Source organism: Prionailurus bengalensis, chromosome B1, assembly GCF_016509475.1.
Source record: "Prionailurus bengalensis isolate Pbe53 chromosome B1, Fcat_Pben_1.1_paternal_pri, whole genome shotgun sequence".
NCBI lineage: Eukaryota > Metazoa > Chordata > Mammalia > Carnivora > Felidae > Prionailurus > Prionailurus bengalensis.
Genome location: NC_057344.1, coordinates 139,815,363 through 139,834,524, shown reverse-complemented (window position 1 = coordinate 139,834,524; position 19,162 = coordinate 139,815,363). Strand labels below are relative to the sequence as shown.

General features: G+C 39.5%; 1 protein-coding gene across 2 annotated transcripts in view; it reads right to left on the bottom strand.

Annotated features, from left to right (window-relative positions):
• The window catches only part of PRKG2 (protein kinase cGMP-dependent 2), a 106,177-nt gene that overhangs the window by 8,553 nt on the left and 78,462 nt on the right, over window positions 1-19,162 (bottom strand). For both annotated transcript variants that reach the window (XM_043572378.1, XM_043572377.1), the window contains exons 15-17: window positions 10,773-10,936; window positions 6,119-6,241; window positions 5,115-5,177 (exon numbers count right to left, since the gene is read on the bottom strand). In XM_043572378.1, the coding sequence (XP_043428313.1) occupies window positions 5,115-5,177; window positions 6,119-6,241; window positions 10,773-10,936 (350 nt within the window). The remainder of the gene's footprint in view (window positions 1-5,114; window positions 5,178-6,118; window positions 6,242-10,772; window positions 10,937-19,162) is intronic.

Here is a 19,162-nt window from a genome sequence, read left to right as displayed (position 1 = left end):
TCAGTTAAGTGTACAACTTTGGCTCAGGTCATGACCTCAGGGTTCATGAGTTCGAGCCCTGCATCAGGCTCTGTGCTGTCAGCCTCCCTCTCCAGATCCTCTGCCTCCCTCTCACTCTTCCCCTCCCCTGCTTTTGCTCTCTCCCAATCTCTCTCTCTCTCAAAAGTAAATAAAAACATTTTTTAAAAAAAGAAGAAAATAAATAAATAAATAAATAAATAAATAAATAAATAAATGTAATGATCTGGTCTTTAGGACACATATCAAACTTGGTGGGTTGGAAATGCAACAGTAGAAGTAAGGAGGCCTTGCTTCTCTTGGATGTAAATAATGTATTCTGTCTCTCGGAATCTTATAAGGAACATGTAATAATACTCTTCTATACCCACTGATCTTTTCTATTGAACAGCTCCCCAGCACAATTTATGGAAAGTCAGTTTGGTCCCAGGCATCAAAAACAAACAAACAAACAAACAAACAAACAAAGGTCCTGCTTTTAGGATATTTATATTTTGGTAGGAGTTTACAAGGAAATAAACAAAACAAATAAACAATACTAATACTTAATTTCAGATACTAGTAAGGACTAGGAAGATAAAAGGGAATAACGTGGTGGCGGGTAACTGAGATTGGATGTTAGGACTGGCTGGAATGAAGAGAGGGGAGATCCATGGGAAAACTCGTGGCAAGGCCCTAAATGAAAGGAAGTGATGGAAATGAGCTGAGGGGTGGTGAATGGAGAGGAAACTAGAACAAAAAATAAGGTATCTGAGAACTGGCCAGAGGCCAGGCCACGTAAGCCTTGTAGAACATAGTATGGAATCAGGACTTTATGCTTAATGGGAAGCCATTAGAAAGTTCTAAGCCAGGGGCACCTGGATGGCTCAGTCAGTGAAGCGTCCGACTCTTGATCTTGGCTCAGGTCATGATCTCACAGTTTGTGAGTTTCGGCCCTGCATCAGGCCCCATGCACCGACAGTACAGAGCCTGCTTGGGATTCTCTCTCTACCTCTCTCTCTGCTCCCAATCCCCACTTGCTTTCTCTCTCAGAATAAATTAAAAAAATCAAACTTAATAAAATGTTTCAAATCAAAGTAGGAAGAGGAAAAAAGTCACTCTCAGTGACATCACACTGTCAGTGAGAAGCCTGCTTGGGATTCTCTTGCTCCTTTACTCTATGTCACTCCCCCGCTCGTGCCTCTCTCTCTCTCTCTCTCTCAGAATAAATAAACTTAAAAAAAGATTTAAAAAAGGAAGAAGAAAAAAAAGAAAGTTCTAAGGAAATGACGGAATCTAAGCACACTTCCAAAGGATAATTCTGGCTGCTGTGTGGAGCATGACCACAGGGGGCCTTGATGCTGCAGGGCCTTGGTAGAGATGTGAGGCTGAAGGCTGGGTGATTTTGGGAGGCTGTCCCACTCCTGTCTGTGAGCCACACCAGAAGTTATGTTGTTCCATCTTTTTTTTTTTTTTAATTTTTTTTTTCAACGTTTATTTATTTTTGGGACAGAGAGAGACAGAGCATGAACGGGGGAGGGGCAGAGAGAGAGGGAGACACAGAATCGGAAACAGGCTCCAGGCTCTGAGCCATCAGCCCAGAGCCCGACGTGGGGCTCGAACTCACGGACCGCGAGATCGTGACCTGGCTGAAGTCGGACGCTTAACCGACTGCGCCACCCAGGCGCCCCTCTTTTTTTTTTTTTAATGTTCATTTATTTATTTTTGAGTGAGAGAGAATGTGAACTGGGGAGGGGCAGAGACGGAGGGAGACAGAGAATCCCAAGCAGGCTTCACTGACAGCACAGAGCCTGACACGGGGCTAGAACTCACAAATGGTGAGATCATGACCTGAGCCAAAATCAAGAGTGGGATGTTTAACTGACCAAGCCACCCAGGCTCCCTATGCTCTTCCATCTTTTCTAATCTCTTCCCACCCCTGGAGTTGGTCTTCATTCAGTCTCTGGCTTCCCCATTCCAAGTCTAAGCTTAGCAAGACAAAAAGTACTATAAACAGAGGGAAGGCTCTAGTACGTTCCATTTCAGATGCCATTCTTAACCGAAAGGGCCATTTTAGTGAAAGCTGTTGAGACACGAATCAAAGAGTGAAAGTCAGACAGCAGCCCCAACTGTATGGCTTCCTCTGTTCTTGCTACAAAACCACAGAAGTCCTCTCCCTGAACCACCCATCAGCTTCTTTGCATAGACTGAGGCTCCGTTTTTAGGGATTTCTAGGTGCACAGTTATGTGGATTCTTTTCTTTTGCCACCAGATATCGCCACAATTTCTTTTAACATATTTTACAGTGCTCTCTACCCAGAAGCTACTCCATAAATATTAGTAAAAATCACTGCTGTTACTCTACCAAATCAAAGAGCCTATACATTTTTCGCTGAGTACTTGTTACAATTTGACTTATGGCAATATTTACTTAACATGAGTGGCCATTCACTTAACACTTGGCCTTTTGACACCAACCACATTTTAAGTAATGCCAGTGCCAGCATGCATTCATGTGGGAAAAATATTCACCAAAAAAATATTAGCAGCAATGGCACATAAATTGCTTCTTCATTTTTAGAAGCCCCATAGAAGCTATTCTTTGAAAGTAATTTTAGTGGCTAGACCTATTAATGGTAACATTAAGACACCTGAAACAAATTATTCCCCTATCTAGCAGGAAAGATTTAATTGCACCCTACAAATATATTATCCCTCTTTTCAGATAGGTGTTGGGAGACGTGATCGGTGCCTAGTTTATAAGTTAGCTCAGAAATAGGGGAGGGAGGCACTCTGATTATTTTTAGTTCAGGTGACTTAACTCAGAATGGACAACCAACAACAGGCCATGTTAAACTGTATTGTTTTTAAATACAAACTTAAAATGAATGGTTCTCTAAGAAAAAAGCATATGTTTTACTTTAGAGAGGAGTGGGAAAATCTGATGGCAAATTTCAGAAAGATATTCTTTTTCAGTCCAAGAATATACTGAGTAGGGAAGCTCTAAGCCTTGGAGACATGTGGAAGGTTTTAGAACCCTCCTACTTGAAGGCAGGGAGAGATCTCTTTTTCAGGTCCCCCCTGCCTCAGCTTTGTATCATAAGAAGCACTACAAAAATCAGATGAAATGATGTCTTTGAGCTCCTGGGGCTCACTGAACGGCACTGTGTAAATTTGGTACATCTCATTACTGACCTCTATCTCACGTGCGGCACTCTGTACCCTAATGCGGCAAAGAACATCCTGCCTGTTAAGAAGAGTGGGTAAATTAATCCCCACAGGGAAGGAAATTCAAAATTCTTCATTACCACGCTGACGTGAGAAAAGCCTTTAGTATCAATTTGTATGTGCATCCAATCACAATTTGACAGCCACATTTAAATGAGCCTCAGGTAAATAAGAAATAAAAGATACAGCCAGAGCCTGTTAACCCAACCATCCCAGAGCAAAACTGAAGACGCTTCTTTAATGAGAGAAAGGAGGACAATAATATTGGAAGAATGACTTTAACTGACAGGACACTTGTTTGCCTAATATGAATAGCGGGCTTATGTGTCATTTTATAATGAGAACAGAAATTGTGATAACAGCATGGAGAAAGAAGGATAAATTGGAATCTAAGACAAATAAGGAGCTTGACACTGAGGGCAATCCAAAGGATCACAAAGAACGATAAAATACCAAAAGCATTTTGATGTCTCTAAATGCGCAGAGGAGTCTGTATCATCCTCCCTCCCTCCTAACACACCCTTAAGGCAAGGCCCAGTATGAATTTACAATGTTGAATACATGGCTTTATTTCAAGTAAGTTCATGAATAGATGGAGCAGGGCTGGCAGCAGGGGATTTTTTTTTTTTTTTGAAGCTGCACCACTACTGTTAAAGCAAAATGAATAGTGTTTCTATTCAGAAGCTTCTCTCCCTTTATTTCCATGCTGCATTTATATGCCTCTGCTTCTTCAGTACAAAAAAAAAAAAATCCAGATAGGAATGAAATACTGAGAGGTGTTTTCATTTCTGAACAGAAAACACTTTAGCGGGTTCACATGTTTTCAATGATGAAATTCTCAAATTTAGTTTTTCTTTTATCAACAGCACTATCAACAGGCGATATTTTATATCTGTATACCATGAGGAAAATTAAAACATCTTGAGGACTGCAGGATTTAGCTAGGCATCAATTAAAAAAAAAATCTGGGGGCACATGGGTGGCTCAGTCAGTTGAGCGTTTGACTCTTGATTTCAGTTCAGGTTATGATCCCAGGGTCATGGAATTGAGCCCCAAATGGGGCTCCACGCTAAGCACAGAGACTGCTTAAGATTCTCTCTCTCTCTCTCTCTCTCTCTCTCTCTCTCTCTCTCTCTCTTTCTCTCTCTCTCTGTCTCCCTCTGCCCTCTCCCCTGCTTGCGTTCTCTCTCTAAAAAAAAAAAAAAAAAATCTGAAAGGCTTTAACTCCTCATATGCAACCACATCAAAGAGGATAACTCACGCAAGTCACCAATGGTTCTAAAGACCAGCTTTAGAAATCCACAGAACCAAAGAGATGCATATTAGATTACTGTATAAGGCTAAAACACTGTTTGAGGTTTTGTGGAAATCAATGTACTTTACCCCAAAAGTGAAATACAACACTAGGCTTCAAAATTTGGAGAGCTAGTCCGAGGAAAATTATATTTAAAATAAATACATATTATTACTAAAACTAAAAAAGAACACTATTTAACAGTTGATTTCTCTTTAATATTGACAACAGAGACTATATTGTACTTTACTCATAAATCAAAGGTCAAAATTAAAAATTAATTCGTCTATAGAATCCAAGTTGATATTAAAAAAAATAAGAATAGCAGTGTATAAAAAGCTAAGTCACTATAACTTAAAGACGTGATTTTGTCACTTGTTTTAGAACTTCATCCATTTTTGATGTGAATTTCCAACAGTAAAGAAATGAGACTGATTATTGTAACTGCACCTAGTAAAACACAAATTAAAAAGAAAAACACCAAAAAGGAAAAACTGAGCATCCGTAAAGGGACCCTTGTGACCTACTGAGAGAAGCTTCATTTTTTTTCTATAAATTTCTTTTTTTTTTCCCTGGCAGAGAATTAGCTATGTACCTGTGTCTCTTAATGTCATTGATTCCATTCTTCAGATTTCCGAGTCTCTCCGTTGGATTTTGCCTAAAAAAAAAAAAAAAAAAAAAAAATGTTTTTTGAACAGGCAATTTATAGTAATTATGCCTCAGTGAATTTTAAATTAAAATTTAACATTTTTTATATATATATTTGTTCATTCATTATTCAACAATATCCACAGAGCAGGCAGCTCAGTAAAGGGAGATGAAAACCACACGCCCCTTTCTGGCATGTGTGTATGTATATAGACGTACATACCCCAGTTCTTTAAATGAGCTATGAATAAATGCTTAAAAGAACAGGAGGATGCTATCTTACCAACTTTGCTAAGAAACCAGAGAAAGCTTTCGAGAATCATTTACATCTGAGCTGGAATCTTAGAAACATGCAGAAATTTGTCGGCAGCCCACAGTTAGGTTTCACATCCTAAATTTACTCAATGGTAATGATTTAAAAAAAAAAAAGTTCAAAAATGAAAAAAAAAGAAAACAGTGACAAAATAAAGTTAAAACACAAAGTCCAGAAGTCTTCTGTTCTCCAATAAATTATTTTTAAGGGTAAACAGAAATTTAGAATAATTTAAAATAAGGCTAGAGAAGTACTGTTTTTTTAAAATGAAGGCTGAGAGGGCTTTTAGGAGCATTTGATCATCACCACTGATTTTCTCTCAAAATAACAAGGTGGTAAGTTGATAATCCTCTATTAAACTAAGGTTCATTTTGCCCTCTAACAGATAAAGGCGATTCTCAAAGATGAGCTGAAAAATGTGGATCTCTTTTAAACTGGAAGTAGGTACTATGATTCTGAAACATGAAGTAAACTCAAATTCCCAGTACAAAACAGAAAATGACTTTCTTTAAATATGATTTAGCTACATAGAAAAGTACAAAAAGTAAACCTATACCTAATTTTAAAATGCATGGAAACAGAAATGAGAACACTTCACACATTCCCCAGGAACTAGGGCTTTTAATTTTCATTCTCACCTGCAAAGCCTGCGAATCAAATCCTCAGGCCTTCTTGTTATCTTTCTGGGAAAATCCATTTTTTCAATTCCTTTGAGAATCAAATTGTAGGTCATCATTTGGTCAATCCCGGAAAAGGGAGGGCTGAAGAAAAGCCAAAACACGACACTAGGACCAACTTCTCAGATCCATTTACAACCGAGTTTCTTTTCTTTTCCTCCCTTCCACCCTCCCCCATTCTTTCTCCTTTGACATTGAATAAGAAGTATATGTATATATGCAGGAAAATAGTTTCATTAGTCTCACATCACTTAACAAATTACACACATACACAAGAGATAATTTGTCAGGCGGTGATGATAATCACTAAAAAGAAAAATAAAGGAGGAGACAGAGTGACAGAGAGAGGTGTGATTTTCTTAGACCCAGTGGATAGGAAAAGCCTCTTTCATAAGTTGACAATTGAGCGGCGGTATCAGTGGAGAGAGGGAGGAATGAGCCACACTTGTTATCTGCAGGCAAAAGACTGCAGGATAACAGGTACAAAGGCCGTGAGTTAGGCGGGACCTGGGATGTTCTGGGAACAGTGAGGGCAGGGTTGCTGGCAGAATGAGTAAGCAAGGAGGTGGGGAGTAGAAGAGATGGGGGCCGTATCATGTGAAGCTAGTGGATGATGGTAAGGGCCTAGGGATACGTTCTGAGTCAGATGATGGAGTTTACAGCAGTCAGAGTAAGCTTTAAAAAAAAAAAAAGTGTCTGGGGCGCCTGGGTGGCGCAGTCGGTTAAGCGCCCGACTTCAGCCAGGTCACGATCTCGCGGTCCGTGAGTTCGAGCCCCGCGTCGGGCTCTGGGCTGATGGCTCGGAGCCTGGAGCCTGTTTCCGATTCTGTGTCTCCCTCTCTCTCTGCCCCTCCCCCGTTCATGCTCTGTCTCTCTCTGTCCCAAAAATAAGTAAACGTTGAAAAAAAATTAAAAAAAAAAAAAGTGTCAAAAATGACCCGTGACAGCGCTGGTGGTAGGGGAAGTAAGGCCCAGTAGCCTGAACTAAGGATTGTAGAAGTGAAGGTGGTGAGATGTGGTTGGATTCTGGATCTATTTAGATGGTAAAGCCAACAGGAATTGCTAATGGGGTGAGTGTGGTGTGTGGGAGAAAAAAAAGGATTCAAGAATGATGCTAGTGTTTCGACCTATGGAATGGAGCTAGCGTTCACCAAGAGAAGAAAAGCTGGAGTGGGGGCCAGAGGTGGGGGTGCAGGGGTACAGAGCAGGTTATGAAATATCCAAATAGAGTTATGTTGTAGATGTCCAAATAGGCTAAGCAGGCAGCTGAATTTAGGAGTCTGGCACTCAGGAAACAGGTCAGAGCTGGAGGTATGATTCTGGGGCATCATCAGATGATATTTCCGGCTTGATGATACCAACTGAGGAGTGAGTAGACAGAAAAGGGATCAAGGACTGAAGCGGCCTGATGCTGAGAGGGCTGGAGGATGAGAAGGGTCCAGCAATGAAGACTGAGGTAGAGCCACCAGCGTGAGAAAAGAAATGAGAGAAAGGGAGGTCCCAGAAGCCACGTGAAGAGAATATTTCAAGGAAAGTGTTCCTGAGGTGAGTAAGAAAGCATTGCGAATTGGCCATTGAATTTGGATAACAGAAAAGCAAAGATGACTTTCATGAACTACCCTGCCAATATCTTGGCCATGCTTGAGAACTTTTGCTGCTAAGAGTTCCCACTCTTAGTAATAAACCTGAAGTTAGGTTGGTGCACCAAGTGTGCAACAGAAGTCTGTGTTTTGCTTATAAAGAAAATGAGGGATGAAACAAAAGGTATCGCTATATTTTCAATACTTACGTATTTACAGCTATGTTGTGTCTGTTGTGTTTTGGTTTGTTTCACTTCTTTTCTCATTTTCATTTACCTTCTGACTCTAGGGTTCGGGTCACTTAAAATGAACATTTCTCTTGCCCTACCCTGAAAACCTTTACAAAAATAATTTCTCAACTTCTTTTTGACAGCTCAAAGCCACTTTAGCAAATCCACATTATTGAGGTTCCCCTCTTCCTTATTCGCTCCCTTGATTTCCCTACTCCTTGCAGCCGTTTATTCCAGCTGATAAAGACTGAGATGTATATTCTCTAGTTACCTACAAGAACCATGTGTGTCTCTTAGAAATGCAGCTGGAAAATTTCCGAGGGATGAGGAACAAATTCTTGAGACAGAACTCCTTGTGTCCCAAGACTTTAAGAAACTTTCTCTCTGAATGACAGTCTGGACAATTTTCTCTTCTTTTCTTCAAAATCTTAAGCAATGAATATTGGAAAATGAATACAGATAATATAATCTTCTGTATCTGTGTGCTTAATGTATGTGGACACTGAGGTGAATATAGCCCACAGGTAATCTAACATTGGAATCTTTAGTGTGAAAGTTCAAGATTTTATGAAACTTGTTTTTTAATGTTTGTTTATTTTTGAGAGAGAAAGAGAGAAAGAGAAAGTGGAGGAGGGGCAGAGAGAGAAGGAGACACAGAACCCGAAGCAGGGTCCAGGCTCTGAGCGGTCAGTACAGAGCCCGATTCAGGGCTCAAATCCACAATACCTGTGGTATATTCACAGGTGCCCCTATGAAACTCTTCTTAAAAAAATTTTTTTGGGGGCGCCTGGGTGGCTTGGTCGGTTAAGCGTCTGACTTCAGCTCAGGTCATGATCTCACGGTCCGTGAGTTCGAGCCCCTCGCCGGGCTCTGTGCTGACCGCTCAGAGCCTGGAGCCTGTTTCCGATTCTGTGTCTCCCTATCTCTCTGCCCCTCCCGTGTTCATGCTCTGTCTCTCTCTGTCTCAAAAATAAATAAACGTTAAAAAAAATTAAAAAAAAATTTTTTTGGGGGGGGTACGCCTGGGTGGCTCAGTCGGTTAAGTGTCTGACTTCAGCTCAGGTAATGATCTTGCGGTCCGTGAGTTCGAGTCCCGCGTAGGGCTCTGTGCTGACAGTTCAGAGCCTGGAGCCTGTTTCAGATTCTGTGTCTCCCTCTCTCTCTGACCCTTCCCCATTCATGCTCTGTCTCTCCCTGTCTCAAAAATAAATAAACGTAACGTAACGTTTATTTATTTTTGAGAGAGAGTGTGAGCCGAGAAGGGGCAGACAGAGAGGGAGACACAGAATCTAAAACAGGCTCCAGGCTCTGAGCTGTCAGCACAGAGCCCGACATGGGGCTTGAACCCACAACCCATGAGATCATGACCTGAGCCGAAGTCTGGCACTCAACTGACTGAGCCACCCAGACGTCCCATATGAAACTCGTTAAGGATGTGTAGAGACGTGAATCCCCGTCAACAGACTCCTTCCAGTATTTCCTATGTCACTCCATATGCAAATCCTCCCTGAATATAAGACTGACAACATTTGTTTATAAAAGTTTATAGGGATGATCGAAACAGTTTGAAACAGAGGCAGAAAACTGAACTGAATCCTGTGTGTATGTCCATGCATTACATTAAAAACACACATGGAGGCACCTGGGTGGCTCAGTCCATTAAATGTCCAACTTCGGCTCAGGTCAGGATCTCACCATTCAGTTCGTGAGTTCCAGCCCTGAATCAGACTGGTTGCTGTCAGCACAGAGCCCACTTCAGATCCTCTGTCCCCTCCCCTTCTCTCTCTGCCCCTCCCCCTACCCCATGCACATGCTCTCTCTCTCTCTCAAAAACAAATAGACATTAAAAAAATAGAAACACATATGTATAAGGCATGGGCATGTAATGGAAAGTGTGTCACATTTAGGGTTAGAAGATCTGGGATCAAATCCCTGATATTAAGCAGGCAGCCATCGGTCCTGGCTTTCTAATCCATAAAATTTAAATCATAAGATAATCATAACAAAAATTTAAATTATAAAATAATAAAAATTCTTTAACTTCCACATAGATTTATGAAAGCAAAACTAGATAACACACATGTAAGTGCTTTGTAAACTTGCAAAGTGTTTCACAACATGAAGTAGTATTACATAAAGCCTATATATGTGTGTGTGCACGTGTGGGTACAAATGCATGAGCACGTATGTGTACGTGTGCATGTGTGTTGAATATTTGGGATCTTGGATTCATTAACATAGCCCTTTAATCCCTCCAGGAACGATAACCCAATTTTCACTGCTAAACTTCCTGCTGTGTCTGGTGTCTGTTCATTAGCACCTCTAGAAAGCAGATGACAAGGAGATTAAAATTTAAATCCAGTAATTTTCCTTTCTCTTAGCTTTTCTCATTAATGATTTATTGGGAAGATGGAAAAGCATGGCTAAAGGCAGTTTCATTCTTTAACAGATTTAATTGAAATATGATTACTATTTTCTCAACTGCAAAAAATATATACAAGAGGAAATAATAACAGCCCGCAACTGAAATTCCTTTTCTTATTCTTATAACAGGATTACCAAAATCTTCACACCCTTAGTATGTTATCCATGAAAAGAGGATAGAAATTCTGTATTCCTTTTCTCGTACCTTCCTGAATGTGTTCTCCACGTTACAAACCAGCAAGCATGCTACATGTAAAACATACATACGGGGAGAGTCATCACATCGAATCAAAAACATTTATAAAATGTTAAACTCTTAAATTATATATTTTTATCATTAGTAAACTATTTTGGCACTTCTGTGAACTTGAATGTACTTACTTGCCAGTGAGGAGCTCATACACTAGAATTCCCAGGGACCAAAAATCCACACTGAAGTCATGTCCTTTGTTGAGAATGACTTCAGGAGCTACATACTCTGGAGTTCCACAGAACGTCCACGTTTTCTGTCCAGATCCTATTTTCTTAGCAAATCCAAAGTCAACCTGGGAAAGAATGTCGAAGACATTTCCAGAGACCATAAAACTCATGTTCTTTAAGTCTCCCTCTGACTTTTCCTATCTTCTGTCTATACCTCCATCCTCCCCTTCACACACACACACACACACACACACACACACCACTGACACTCTCATGTATTCTTTTGTAGGTCCAGGTATGACTCTAGTTACACTGGAGAAAGTTCCATGCACACACCCTCTATGCCCAAGACCCCTAGAGGATAAGAGGAATGGCTAGCAAGAGTAGACGATTACAACAAATGTGAAGCTCAGAGCAAGCAGACAAATAATTTTCCAATCAGTGGTGGTATATTCATCAGGAAGAGAAAAGAAAGGGGAAGAGATCGGCCCTAGTGCACTTTAAGCTTCATCATAAAAAGAAACATACTAACAGAATTCAGAGTTTGGGAAAGGGAACATTATTGAAAAAAAGAAAGGGGGTCTTAAAATTCTGATCAATCTTTAAAAACCATTATGAACAATGTCCACACCCTTTACATTTTGGCATTCCAAAGAAAAAGCTGGGATCATCTCATCTCAACTTTGGCCAGACTGTGTACACTTTCAGTCCTTCTCAGGGAGGTCAGTGGTGAATAGCACCTGCGCGAAATTACTTGTTCTGGAAAGACACAGTCAGCGCCCACTATCGGCCAGGCTCTGTGCTAGGCTTACAGATACAGAGCTGACTAGGAGAAACTCAGAGTACTGGGAATACTTATACACATGTGATTAATATTATTTTATGTGCTACATGACACAGTAGACAATTGTACAGAGGGACAGAAACACAGACTTCTGGAACATAAGGGAGAAGACCACTAGGGAAGATGTCATTAGGAGGTAATATCTGAGCCTGGCCCTGACTAAGGATCAGGAACTCTCCTAGGGTAATGAATTAGTGCTACCCTCATCCATCCTTTCAGAATAGGGCCCTCCACCTCTCTGAGACTCTATTCAACGAACTAACTCTGTGCACAGAATAGAGACAGGAAAGAAGGCCGGAGCAACAGAAGAGACTGAATGGAGGCAGTGTATATGACTGACATCCTGCCCTGCAAAACAAACAGTTGGTTTCTGTCCACAGGGGCTATTTAGCATGTACTTTTCATCTCTAATACATACAGATATTATTTTAATAAAACCACCCTCCACCTCTCTGAAGTAAACAGAGACACAAATTATACCTGGGCCTCAACATGCACATGTTAATAGTTTCATTATACATGGACTATCCCAATAACATGGCAATAATATCGGCCAAAAGAAAATAAGGCGAATATATCAAAAGAGGCCCTCACCTAAAAGAGTATGTCAGTGAACTAGAAAATCCAGCTCTCGTTTATTTATTTGACTATTAATACTTAAAGTCTTTGTTTTACCCTAAATCTCTTAGGAATTTAGCTTTTTACTAATGCTTTTTAGTACTTATCATACAACAGCAAGGATTTCCTTATTAGAAAAAGGGAATTTAAACAGCCTAATTTGAAGCTGGCTTTTACTGTTTTATCTATACAAAATGACTCATAAAGATGATATCTAAGGGATGACTGAGTATATTATGAAATTAAAATCTGTAACCAGCTGAAATTAGCTTATCTACTTATTCCTCAGAGAAAGAACTGATATGAAAATCCTAGCTAATTTTATAAAGACTGAAATTTAAGAGACAAGAAAGCAATGCTTATAATTGCATTTGTGTGCATGCACATATGGAAATATTACATTTTGTTGTTTCGTAATAGCCTTTCAACTCATTTTTTGTTTCATTGTATTTAAGTTTTCCATTTCAAAATGACTGGAAGGTCATTAGATGTTTAGGAGAGTTTTCCAGCCCTGAAAGTGGGGAATTTTAATTCGAACAGCTGGGTTTGCTTTTGTAATATTTGAATATTGGCCCACAGAGATGGCAATAATTGTATTAAGATTTTAAGATTTATGAAAACTTACCACTTCTCTCCTTTGATCTCATCAACTTTATTTTAATCCATTTGGTCAGAGGAAATCCACACTCAGACCCATCCAAAGTCACGTGCCTAATAAAGAAGGCCCCAGATCTTCTGACGTCAAGTTCTGTGTATTCTCTATAGACATTCATACCACCTCTGTCTTGTACCACTCTGGATTCCACCATGAAGCCTCAGTCTTCTTTTAACACTATCTCTTCTGGGCAACAGAAATGTAAGCTTCTTCCTTCATTCAGTCAATGAGTATCTACTGAATACGAATATGTACCAAACACCAGGATACAAAGCCCCATTTCTCCCAGAGATTACATTCAAGAGAAAGAAGAGAATATGCATAAAAATAGAAGATCACATATAATAATGCCAGATAGTGACATACCCTGTGAAGAAACATCTGGCAGAGTTAGGTATGGAGATCAATAGGAATTTTACTTTAAATAGGATGACTACAAAAAGGCTCTTTGAAGATGTAGCATTTGAGCAGATTTCAGCAGAAATCTGTGTGACATAAGAAAAAGAGCTCTGTAAAAATCTAAGCAAGACTAATTCTGACAGAGAAAGAGGAGTGTAAAGGCCCCAGCATTTGGGAACATGCATAGTAAGTTCAAGGATCAGCAAGACGGCCAGTGTGGCTGGGCCACTGCATGAGGGGAAGAGAGACAGTGGATGAGGGCAGATTATGTGTTGGTCTGGCAAGCCCCAGAAAGAGCTTCAGATTTGTTTTTTGTCTAAGAGACTGCTGGAGGATAAAGAAGGGGATGCATGTCCTAATGTCTTAAAACAATCATTCTAGAAGGCAAGAAAACAGACCCCCACTGTTTAGAAAAGAAATTCTAACAAAACTGGGCTTTCAAAAAGAATATCCAGAGAAGCTACACACAGGCTTTCCCTTGTCTCTATTAAATTTCTATTATTAAAAACAGCTTACATTATTCTGGGAATTCAAAAGCATTAAGTCTCCAAAGATTTTAATGAACTAGAAGGTTTTAAGATGCTTCTAAACCTGTAGCGGTGATTGCATCATTCAGAAGTAGAAAAATTAGCATTGTGGCTTGCTGGACCTGTGTCCAGTAAGTATTAGCTTCTTTCCCAGAAGTTTCTCTCCGGGTCAGTAAATTTGTCAGATATTGGTTCTCTTGGTCACATAAAAAGTGGATACAAAATGACCAGTCTAATTAAGCCAAATGATTCATGGGGACATAACATTCCAAAAAAATATTTATGTGGAATTTTCAGGTCACTTACTTTGCCCAAGTCTAGACAAGGGTAAAATGGAATCTGTTTATCCTGTCTGCAATAACCAAAGATGATTTCACGTCCTTGCGATACTAACGTCCATCCACTAAAACAGGCAACAGTGGATGGCTTCCACTGTATGGAACAGGGAGTGAGGGAGGCTAGGGTATAGAATGGATGAGTCTTTCACGGCAACAGCCCATTTTTATGGGGGTGTTGTGACTCACCTGAAATACTTAGAGCATTTACTAGTAAGTGGGCAAGGTCAAGAGGAGCTCTGCGTGCACGAGCACAAACTGAAAAAAAATCTTTTGAGGCTCATCTTATATGCCACCACCTCTTTGAAGCTTTTCTTGCATTTACAGAACTAATTCTCTTCTCCTATGAAGTTCTTTAACATTGTTTATACGCCACAGTTACATCCCTCATGCAGCATCATCTAGTTGTGTGTGAGTACATCTAGCTCCTTGAAGAGAAGCATTATGTCCTATTCATTTTGTAGCCCCTACAGCATTTATAACACAGCATATGTTCAACACCTGTTTGGTGAAAAAAAGCTGCATGGAGAGATAACTGTTAACACCGGTTTCAGTAAGATATGTAAATGTATATGTATGATCTTTACCACAGCTTTGTGAGCTGGGGACTATCACCCCAATGTTAAAGATGAAAAAATTAAAGTATTGGAAGGTCATGGATACTTGAGGTGAGACTTGAACCAGGTTTCAAAGGGAGCCTTTCCATTTTACATAAGTTGATGAGGAAGCAGACAACTTTTAAGGGCAAGGAAGCAGCATATTTTAAGCACATTGGTGGGAAAAGCTGAGTTGTTACTTAATAAATCCAGCTGATAATGGTCTGGGAAAAGGAATATAGCTGAACCTGATGATTCCTTTTATTTTTCAAGTTAGGAAAAACTCAATACATATAAAATAATGTGACATACATGCAGGTTATAAAGCATGGGCATAAAAGCACCCTTGTACCCACCACCAGGTTAACAAAGTAGAACCAATGCAGAAGCCCTGTGTGCTCCTCGCTTGGTGTCCTCCTGCGTGTTACCAAGAGGCCACCACTATCCTGACTTTTGTGTTGGTCAGGTACTCGTATTCCTTTCTAAGTATACCGCATAGAATCCTTAAGTAAAATAAATTCTCGTTTTTAAAAATTTTAGAAAAACCCTACATTTAGTTTGCACAAAATGCCCATTTTCACTTAAAATTATACTTGTGAATTTGATTGATATTGGCGTGCGTTTATTTTCACTGCTGTATCATACACCACTGAATTAACATGCAACGGTTTTTTGGTCTGTTACGCTGCTGACAGGCATTTGTCTTAAACCTTATTGTGTGCTATCATAGAAATGCATCTATTAGCATCATCTTCCATGTTACCTAGCAGATGTAGATGAAAAATGGGAGAAGTACAAGGCCAAAGACGCGGTGTCTTCAATTTTACGACATATTGTCAAATTACTTTCATTAGGGATCCTACTGTATTAGCACTCCCTTCACCAGCAGCATGTGTAGCATTCCTGTTGCTCAGCACCCTTGCCATCCTTTAGCGATATCGACTTTTATTTTTGCCATTTTTAAGCATCGAATCACTGTGGTTTCAATTCGCATTCCCCCCACATTAGTAATTAGTTTGAACTACAGCATTATAATTAGTTCTGATATCTGAGAGAGTTTCCTCCCACCCTGCTCTTACTTGTCTTCAGAAATGTCTTGCCTATTCTCGGCCCTTGGTTATTCTAGATAAACTTTAGCATCAGTTTTCCAAACTTCAAGGAAAGGTTCTCTGGAATTCCACTGGAAGTGTATCTAATCTGTAGATCATTCCGGAGGCTATTCATATCTTTGTGATGTCGAGTCTTGTTATTTTTAAACCTAGTACCTCTTTCTGAGTTACAATGCTCTAGTTACAATGTTCTGAGTTACAATGCTCTGAGTTATTAATGCTCTAGCTACCGTAACAAACATATCTAAGAAAGTATAAGAGCTTAAAGCTCGACATTAATTTATTTCTCTTTTCATAATGAGTTTTCTTGAGCAGTAGGGGGACCTCCAAGCACTGGGACAGGGACACGGGCTCTTTCCATGTTATGGCTCTGCCAACTTCAAATCTCGGCATTTGTTGGCCGCAAGGCAGAAAGACTGCATCAAGATCGTGTGCAGGGATCACTATCAGCCTAGGTCTGATAATGGTACACAGCATGTCAGCTCACACTTCATTAGCCAGAACTGTGCCCCAGGGCCACACCTGGCCACAAGGAAGGATGGGGTGCCTTGTCTAGCTCTGTGCCCAGAAGAAAGAGAATGAGCCTATTAATTTACATATTTTAACGTCTTTCTATGAATTCATCTAAGTTCCTCAACAAAGCTCTTACACGTTTTTGTTAGACTTAGTCCTAGACTTATATTTTTATTTCTATCATGTAAAATATATATGTTCGCATGTTTTTTAAAAATGGTATTTGTATTTGTACTTATCAACTGTGGTTTTGATAATTAAAAACACACTTAGTTCTCATATTACTAATCATGTATCAGCGATCATACTAAACTCTTCACTTAATTTTAATAATTTATTGTTACACTCTGGATTTCTATATAATCCTATCACATAGGAAAATAGGTTTTGTTGGTTATGTCTCAATCTTTCCATTTTATTTATATCTTCCTGCATTGGGTTAGAACCTCCAGTAAAACACAGAAGCGCTTATTTCACTGACTTTTTTTTTAAATTTTTTTTTTAATGTTTATTTATTTTGGGGACAGAGAGAGACAGAGCATGAACGGGGGAGGGGCAGAGAGAGAGGGAGACACAGAATCGGAAGCAGGCTCCAGGCTCCGAGCCATCAGCCCAGAGCCCGACGCGGGGCTCGAACTCACGGACCGCGAGATCGTGACCTGAGCTGAAGTCGGACGCTTAACCGACTGAGCCACCCAGGCACCCCTCACTGATTTTTAAAAGCATACTTCTACTGTTTCATCATTATGCGTGGTGTTTGCTCCAAATTTTTGTTACCTATCTTCCATTGGGTTAATACAATTTATTTCTATTCCTAATGGCTAAGATTTTATCATAGGTGAATGTAGAAACATATCAAAAAATTCTCTGCATCTACGGAGGTGTTTATATCGTTGTTTTTCTTTGTTAATATATTAAAATGGTGATTTGGTTTAACAGAATTTTTTTTTAATTTTTTAATGTTTACTTGTTTTTGAGAGGGGGGAGGGGCAGAGGGGGGAGGGGCAGAGAGAGAGGGAGACACAGAATCCAAAGCACCAGGATCCAAGCTGGCAGCACAGAGCCTGAAGCGGGGCTCGCGCTCACAAACCGAGAGATGGTGACCTGAGCCAGAGTCTGATGCTTAACCGACTGAGCCACCCAGGCGTCCCTTTAATAGATTTTTTTAATGTTAAACTATGCTTGAGTTTCTGAGATATATCCAGTTTTGTTATGATGTCTTGTTATAATTTGTATCCAGTTTGCTAATATTTTACTTTTGATTTTTACACTAAATTTACGAGCTGGATGGCTAGATGGGACATTCATTTGCCTTCCTAAGGAGCTTCCTTTAGAGAATCAAGTTCATACTAGCCTCACAGAACAAGATGGAAATTATCTCTTACTCCTTTCTGAAAGAATTCACATATGATTAGAATTATAAGTCCTTGAAGTGAATCTTCTGGATGTGGTGTGCTATAGACTGAATATCTAGGTCTCTACAAAATTCCTATGTAGAAGCTCTAAACCCCAATATAATGACATTTGGAGGTGGGGCCTTTGGGAGGTAAGTAGGCCACAAATTAGGCCAGTTATCATGAATGGGATTAGCGCCCTTATGAAAAGAGACACAAGAAAGATTCTCTCTCTCTCTGCCATGGGAGGACACAGTGAGAAGACAGCCATCTGCAAACCAGAAAGAGCTCTCACCAGAACCCAACTCTTCATATATATACAGCATTTACATAAATAAATACATATTTCATATGTAGTAGTAAAGTTGCCCAAATACTTTCTAAACCACATAAATCTCTGCTTTAACTGAAATTATGTCCATTCATAATGGTATTTGTCTGTATCTCTTCTGTTTTCTTTTGATCAATACTTCCAGTTGGTTAATTTTATTAGTCTTCTCAAAACATCAACCTTGGCTCTGTATCCCTTTTATTTCATATTTTATTAAGTCATATGCTTATTTTTTCCCTTCTTTTCTTTGGCTTTATTTTGTTTTTCCCGTTTCCATCTTCTTAAGTTGAATGCTGAACTCATTAATTTTTTAGCCTTTCTTGTTTCCTAGTTGGAACATTTAAGACTATAAATATCACTCTATCATTTTAGTTACAACCCACATGCGTTGATATGTAGTATCTATTGTGCAACTCTGTTTTATAATATTCATTAAAGTGTCTTCTTCACTTATTTTGAAATATCCCTAAAATTCCAGTGAGATGATTTATGATTTTTGTTGTCGGTTTCTTCCTGTTTTTTGTTTGGTTTTAATTTCTACCTTAAACACATTGACAACAGTGAACAAAACTTTTATGCTCCTATTTTGGAATCTTTCATTCATTCCTATATGCTTAGCAATGTGCTAAGTCTGGGAGTAAGCACCAGAGCACAAGTTTCTATCCTCATGGGGCTACTAGCATAGAGGGGAAGACAGGTCATAAAGAAGCAGGCAACAGTATCAATATGTAATATGCTCTACATTGTATTTTCCTATATAATACTCACTATAAGATTAAGTTGCTCTATTACCACATGAGAAGCATTACTCACATGAGTTAATAGCACGACCATATACAACATTTATTGATGAGTGATGAGTTAATAGCACGACCATAGAGAATGTTTATTGATTTCCTGGATTACTACCAAGTTTTCTCCTGAGCAAACCCAAGAAGGCTAACTACTACACTAATTCTGCTTGGACTGAGAACAGGTGGGCTTTTCTTTAAGTACTGTCCTGCATCTTAACATTGTCCTTGATTCATTC